This window comes from Papaver somniferum, chromosome 3, assembly GCF_003573695.1.
Source record: "Papaver somniferum cultivar HN1 chromosome 3, ASM357369v1, whole genome shotgun sequence".
Taxonomy (NCBI): domain Eukaryota; kingdom Viridiplantae; phylum Streptophyta; class Magnoliopsida; order Ranunculales; family Papaveraceae; genus Papaver; species Papaver somniferum.
Window position 1 is genome coordinate 149395751 of NC_039360.1, and position 7605 is coordinate 149403355.

A 7605-nucleotide genomic window follows, 5' to 3' on the forward strand; every position below is an offset into this window, starting at 1 on the left:
CCCCCCCCCCCCCCCCCCCATCTTATCTTTCCCATCTTATCCACTACTTCAGTGGCCTCTGTAGAGAATTATCTGAAAGAGAGAGATGTTATGTTGCAACTAAAGAAAGAAGATCTAGCAAAGGCACAAGCTCGCATGAAGTTTTTTGCAGACAAGAAAAGGGTTGACAGAGAATTTGCAGTGGGAGATATTGTCTTCCTTAAACTTCAACCTTATAGACAATCTTCAGTTGCTATTAGGAAGAATTTCAAACTGTCTGCAAAATATTTTGGCCCATTTGCAGTGTTGAAGCGAGTTGGAGCAGTGGCATACAAGTTACAATTACCAATAGGGTCTCGGGTACGTCCCATCTTTCATGTCTCCCAGCTGAAGAAGCAAATTGGAGTCACAACATCTACCCTACCATTCCTTCCAGTAGTAGATGATAATGGTCAATTTGTAGTGGAACTCGTGGCTGTGTTGAACACCAGACATGCTCTCAGAGGTACCATTTTGGTTCCTCAACTACTCATTCAATGGTCCAACTCTACTGTTGAGGATGCTACATGGGAGGAAAAGGCTCACATCCAAGCACAATTTCCAAATTTTATCCTTGAGGACAAGGATTTTTAAAGGGGGAGGCATTGTCATGTACCTGACTTGTGCTGAGGATGGTACAACTGAGTCACTCAGCCGAACTAGAGGCGAGACCCACTGAGTCGAGTCGTGAAGACAAGTGTCGGTCGGCAGTTGTGTAGGAATTCTATTTCCTCGAGTCACGTATTTTTCTTCTTTTCTTTCATTGATGGAATCCAGACCGTTTTTATCTTTCTTCTCAGGTTGGTGGTTTATAAACCAATTATTGTAAGGACCTCTTTTTTCATCAATGAAAATTAATTTTGCTTTCAATATTGAAAGTTAGGCTCTGCTTGCAGAGACAAAGCAGCTTGCTGCTAATTATCTTGGTTAAATCACTTGTAGTTGTATCTCAATACACTACAAATGCAAGCTCTTGGTATTCACTGTGTTCATTAGTTGATAACGGCTCAGATCCATCATAATATATAACAATATTATATTTGTTTAATGCTTGATGGACGTCATGGTGCTCAATAGAGAAATTGATCTATTTCATTAGTAAAATATTACCAGTTGGCTTGTTTATATTTGACGTGCTAGCTAACCATTTGAGAAATCAACATTACCAAGAGACCTTGCTGGTAGTGGTCGAGGGTAATCCGAACTAGTACATTCTTTTATAGGATCCAACGTATTGATACCTTTGATTCCCGATTTATGAGATTAGAGAATAATAATTGATAGTTAATAATATTAATAATTGTTTATTTATTTTTGTAATAATAACAATTTTTCCTTTATTATTGGTTTACAAGCCTTTAACCCGGTGCATACGCACCCGATGCATAACAGTGGAAATTTATGTGTACCATGGTATCTTGTTTTCTGAAGCCTAATTTTTTAAGTAATATTAGAGATATAAGTATGATGTTCACCCTCACCATATTCATTTGCTTCATAAAATTTGAGAAAGCAAAGACACACTCTCCTATGCACTCCAATAATATTTGCTTCTGCGCAACGGTTAAACAACCAAGCCGAAAGGGAACTACCAACGATGTGCCTCTTTTAACTCCTTGTGTAAAAAGTTCAATATCGTATCAATGCATATTGTTTTGAACACCAACGATAACAACTACTTTTATGTTGGAATGTATTGCTCTATTATCCTAAAAAAATTTTGTTATTAAGACAACTTCATTAATAATTTCATTCTAAAACTAAGTGTATTTAGCATTTATTTTAGAGCGTGATGGTGCGGTGTTCATGTCATAAGGATAAAAAAATCACTCCACTGGCAATAATACTTGCAATAACACGTCTAAACCGAAGAACACAAATTATTTTGATGTGTCTTTGGCCATTTTTAATGTTATTACTATTGCATGTAAAGAGAGGATCAACGGTTGATTATTAATCTTTGAAAGAAAATTGAAAGCAAAAGCTCCTTGATTATTTGAAAGAATCGTACAATTTAGCAAACTTATAAAAGAAAGTACCATCCTAGGAGTTTGTCACTGAAACTCTCTTCAACCATGTACAGTTGATGTTATTTTTAAGTTCTGTTTATGTGAAATCCGTAGTTGATCCTGTGACTTGCACATTTTGTCGTACACGCACGATTATTATTAGTCTTCTTACGGGAGCACTACCACACACAGACCTCCTTGTTCCGGTGGAGACACTCTTAAAGTTTCTCTTTTCTTTCCCTCCTCTTCTTTTCTTTGCAATTTTTTTCCCAGTTGGCCGTTGTTTCGATGTTTAATTTCTTCTCGTCCTAATCACATTTTGTGTATACATTGTTTTTTGGTTAATATACATTTCATTTTCGAGAAAAAAAACAAAAAACCAATGTATCTTCTATTGCGTTACCTTGCGGTTGTTGATCCTTGAACAGATGTTAAATTTCCATAGAAGTTTGTTTTTTCACTTGGTTGGTCGTTTGAAATGAGTTCACTCATCTACGTGTTTCTTTCTCTTTTAAAAGCAGGTACAGTCTGCAAATTACCATCCTACATCCCTTGGCATCCTGCACCCTCTTTCTCCACGCTATCAAATGGTCTTCCTGTAGGTACATATTTCATCACTCGCCACGTGTCTGGGAAGAAACACGTGGGAGCCATATGGCTTAGGACATCAAGATATGATGATGATGCCCCACGTGGATAGCCAAGAAACGTGTCTCATCAATACAAGATCACCATCTAATAGATATCATGGCTGAGGATCGGGGAGCACTGAGATACAAAGCCATCGCAAAGCACTGAAAAGTACCCGAAGACCAACTTTATCCCATCTCAAGAAAGATCCAAGATCGACGGCTGGGGTTAGTCCAACTGGCACAGACGTGACAGGGACAGCAGACGCATGTCTGACGCGTGCAGGCGATTCAACCACCTGCATTAAACACCCTAAGTAGCATACGTGTCGACCAAACTGTGGAAGATGCAGTAATAACCCTTCGTCATCAAGCATGGATCGCTGGGGGCATCGTGGAAGACGAAGGTATCAGCGGAATTGGCACAAAACACAAGACGATAAGGTTACAACGGGATACAAGAGTGGACCCCACGTAGTAACCCTATAAATACCCCTCCCCACTAAGAGAGGGGGGTCGACCAATCAATAGCAATGAGAAGAGGATAGAAAGAGAGAGAAATAGGAAGAGTAAGTGAATCCCTTTTTCCCGAAGCCTCAATGCGCACTTTAAATTCATTCGACTATCTTTGTAATCAATAAATACATAGTGAAACACCAATCCCGTGGACGTAGGCCTTAGTGCCGAACTACGTAAATCATTGTCTCATTTACATTCAACACTTTACATTATGTACTTTACATTTATGCTTCGATCTTTATTTATCCAGTTATATGAGCATCATTAGTGATAACATTTTACTAGACAAGGACGAGCACGAAGGCTCTGAGTCGATGAGTCATCACATTTATCTCCCTTTATGCATGCAGCGCATAGTTTATGATATAGATTGTATGCGAACATTGTTTGTGAATACGTGGATGCCATCGTTATTTATGTGTTCACAATCTGGCGCTAGAAACAGGGAATTTGTCCCGGTAAAAGATTTATCTTATCCTGTGATCTTTACACACTTCCTTTGTTCTGAGCACCGCTCTCTGAAAATAACGGTGCTTAGAACGCTTTTCCGTTCCAGCATTCACTATGTTTCTTTTTCCAACTAAACGATTTATGAACAGATCTACGTATTTTTCAAAGTTTATGAACAGATCTACGTATTCTTCAAAGTTTATGAACAAATCTACGTATTTTTCAAAGTTTATGAACAGATCTACGTATTCTTCAGTAGACTTGCACTATTATTCGTGTGTTCAAGCTTTTATCTTTGAAAATAAAGATTTATTTACAGACCTACGTATTTTTTAGTAGATCCACGCTATTGCCGTGTATTTTTAAGTCTTTATCCTTAAAAATAGAGATTTGGGGACATATCTATGTATTTTTCAGTAGGTCTGCGCTATTGCTACGTGCATTTAAGTTTGTCTGTAAAAATCGAAATTTATGGGGAGATCTGTGTACTTTCCAATGAGTCTAAGTTTTTAGAAATATGCTCGAATTGTTGTCTTTGAAAGTTAAAACCCACGGGTAGATTTACTTTATCCTTTGAAAAATAGTCTCATCACAATCGACTTATAAAACATGCCTGAATATTCAAGAGATCCGATACCTTTGAAGAAAGGAACAATAGCCGGATAATTTCTTCTTGCCTTCGGCGTCCGGATTTCAAAACTCTTCTAACAAATCCTTCACGGATCTTTTCCCTTTGTCTATTCGTTATTTTTCGTGCAGACGATATCAGATATGGAGAAAAACAAAGAGGCAGGAAAAGCGAAGGTTTCATCAAAAGAAACACCAAGGACCACGCCAGTTATGACTAGGAGCAAGCAGAAAGGTGAAAAACTCAAAGCAGCGGATAAGAATCAAAATGGAGCTGAGAGCACACTGCCTTTAGATGCCAACGATATTGCAGCGGAAGCACTAAAGGCCGCTGCTGCCAAAGCCGGAGCTTCAAAAACCGGGGCATCAAGAGTAGGAGCCTCCAAAGCGACCGCTGCCACCCGACCGCATGAACAACGTGAAGGTGTGGCAGAGTCAGTGGTACAACAACCTCTCTATGGGATGCCACTCACTGATGAACAAAATCTACCGCTCCAAGCTGATCAGCCGCTCCTAATAGCAATTCAGCCCACGCAGCAACAAGAGGAGCTTCAAAATCCGCAGATGGACCCACCGGAACCATTGATACAAATTGTTGACGAAGACCATACAGTAGCAGCCGGAGGACAGATGCAGGTAGGAACACCAAATCAAGGATCAAACCACTCCGCCCAGATAATGGCAGAACTTGAAGAGTTGAGAAAGAACCAGAAGACGTACGCAGACGTTGTAGCTCTGCTAGCTCAGGAAAACCAACAATTCAAAGAAATAGTCTCCCATAGCGCAGAGGTGGAAAATCAACACGGCGAAGCTAACTCTATGGCGCCAATACTGAACCAAGACCGAAGAATGGTAGTTACTAACAACCCGGCGCCACTGAACCAAAGGGATGCCAAAGGGAGTCGAAGATCCGATCCAGACTATAACCCAGATGACCCATACTACTTCGATAGCGACGCCCCAAGGTCAGGGCAATCATCCATTATGGAGGGGCACCAGCGTGCAATGGAGAATCTTCGTGCCGAAATGATGGCAGAAATCAAGCAGCTAAAACCTAAGCAGGGGGCGGAAGATTGGAGCAAGTAATGAAGGAAGCAAACACTACTCCATTGACGCAACGTCTGGCCAAAGCTCTCATTCCCAAAAAATGTTCAGTCCCAGCATTCGAGTGTTACGACGGATCCAGCGATCCCGCAGCCCATTTGCGGTATTATAATCGAATGTTGGCCCGATGGGATTATGACGACGCCATACTCTGCAGATATTTTCCCTCAAGTCTTAAAGGGTCCGCGTTGTCCTGGTTCGACAACTTGCCACCAAACTCCATTAATTCTTACGACCAACTCACCGAGAAATTCTTGGCAACTTATATGTACAACAAGGTCGTCAACACCGGAATGGATAAAATTTTCTCATTGGAAATCAAGTACTAGGAGACCATCAGAGAATACACTGAAAGGTATCACAAGATCTGTCAAGTCATAGGAAATGTGGATCCGGTAGTTATCATCAACTGCTACAAGTGGGGGATGGATAGGATGAGCCCCCTATTCGTCGAGATCCACGGAACCATCCCTGCTACTGAGGGAGACTTTCGGATAATCATAGAGAAACATGCCAGATTAGAAGAGATTCAACAAGAAAATCCCAGAGCTCAAACCCAAAGGACCCCACGGACCAACTCCGTGGAACAATCCAGCGGGTCCAAAAGAGGTGGTTCAGATGAACGACCTGGCGAAAACAAAAGAGAACGAAGAGATGATCGTCGATGGGATGACCGTAAGTTCGAAGACCAGGTCTACACGAAGTTAAATACCATCTATTCGCGCATCTTGAAGGAAATCAAGGGTCGGGATGATCTCGATTGGCCATGGTCCAAGGGAAAGCAACCCCCAAGATCTGAGAAGTCTAGAGAATACTGTGAATATCACTGTTTCAATGGTCACCAAACAGAGAAGTGCAAAAATCTCAAGATAATGATTCAGAAGCTGATTGATGCATGGGATCTTAAGCAGTATGTACAGAAGGCTGACACCGAAGATAGGGGAAAACGAAGCAGGCAAGTCCAGCTGCCTGAAGGAAACCACCCTGTTAACACCATCTCATGTTCTGAGACCACGAGGCCATCCCTAACTGCCCAAATAGGGAAAAGATTGAGGAAGCAATTTGAAGACTGTTGTGAGTTGTACAAAATCGATGGAATAGAAGTGGACGAACATGAGCATTGGATGGACGCACCCATGGTTTTCGACGCTGAGGATGTCGAAGAAGATATGGAGGATCACAACGAACCTCTAGTTCTCACGCTACCAGTAGCAGGGTACAATATCAAGAAGATCCTCATCGATGGAGGGAGCTCAGTCAATGTTCTGTTCTATGATACATTCAAACGATGGAACTTAATGACGAACAACTGTTATCTTCGTACTATACCATCTACGGGTTCAACGGAGCAACCACGAATCCACTCGGAGACATTGTCTTGCAAGTGGACGCAGGGCCAATGAAAGTCGACACTCGGTTTAGTGTGGTAGATGCACCATCACCCTATAACGCCATAATTGGCCGAAGATGGGTGCACAAGGTCAAAGGAGTGGCTGCTACCTATCACCAATACCTCAGGTTTCCAACTCCCCTGGGGGTAATGGAAATAAAAGGAGACCATGTTACTGCGCGAGAGTGTCAAGCTTTGCATAACCATCTCAATAACGAACAACATGAGCAGCGAAGATCCTGAAGATCTCGAAACAAAGGAGACGCAAAAGAAAAAGCCATCGACGTTTATCTAGTGGAAAGCTCTAGAAGGAGCCTTTCAAAGGAAAATATCATTGGAAACACAGAGGCAAATACTTCAAATACAGAAGCTGAGGAGCCTACCAAATAGCAATCAAAGAATGTTCCTCTTCTTGGGGAACCAAATCCCACGTTCACCTCCTTGGAATCTGTGAAAGAGGTCAACATAGGGACTGAAGAAAACCCGAAAATGATCAAGATATGAACTCTGATAGATAAGGAACGAGAGACATCGTTAATTAAACTTCTCAAGGAATACGAGGATATCTTCGCATGGAAGATAAGAGACATGCCAAGGATTGATCCGAATATAATCCAGCACGAATTACGTATAAAGCCAGTCACACCACCTTTTAGACAGAAGGTACGAAAGGTAGCGCCCGAATACCACAAAGAAGTAGAAATGGAGCTTCGCAAACTACTGGACGCAGGGTTCATCAAGGAAGTCAAATACCCAACGTGGATTTCAAACATGGTCATCGTACCAAAAAAGAATAGAGGAGTTAGAATATGCATCGACTTCGCCAACCTCAATAAGGCGTGCCCAAAGGATAGCTATC

The 7605-nt window shown here is 41.5% G+C and overlaps 1 protein-coding gene across 1 annotated transcript; it reads left to right on the forward strand.

Annotated features, from left to right (window-relative positions):
• Positions 1–5781: 5781 nt before the first annotated feature.
• On the forward strand, positions 5782–6759 carry LOC113360096. Its single transcript, XM_026603643.1, has one exon. The coding sequence runs from the start codon at positions 5782–5784 to the stop codon at positions 6757–6759; it is 978 nt and encodes a 325-aa protein (XP_026459428.1).
• Positions 6760–7605: the final 846 nt, after the last annotated feature.

Excerpts from the sequence above, each read along its gene's own strand:
- LOC113360096 (XM_026603643.1), top strand. The coding sequence starts at position 5,782 with ATGGATAGGATGAGCCCCCTATTCGTCGAGATCCACGGAACCATCCCT.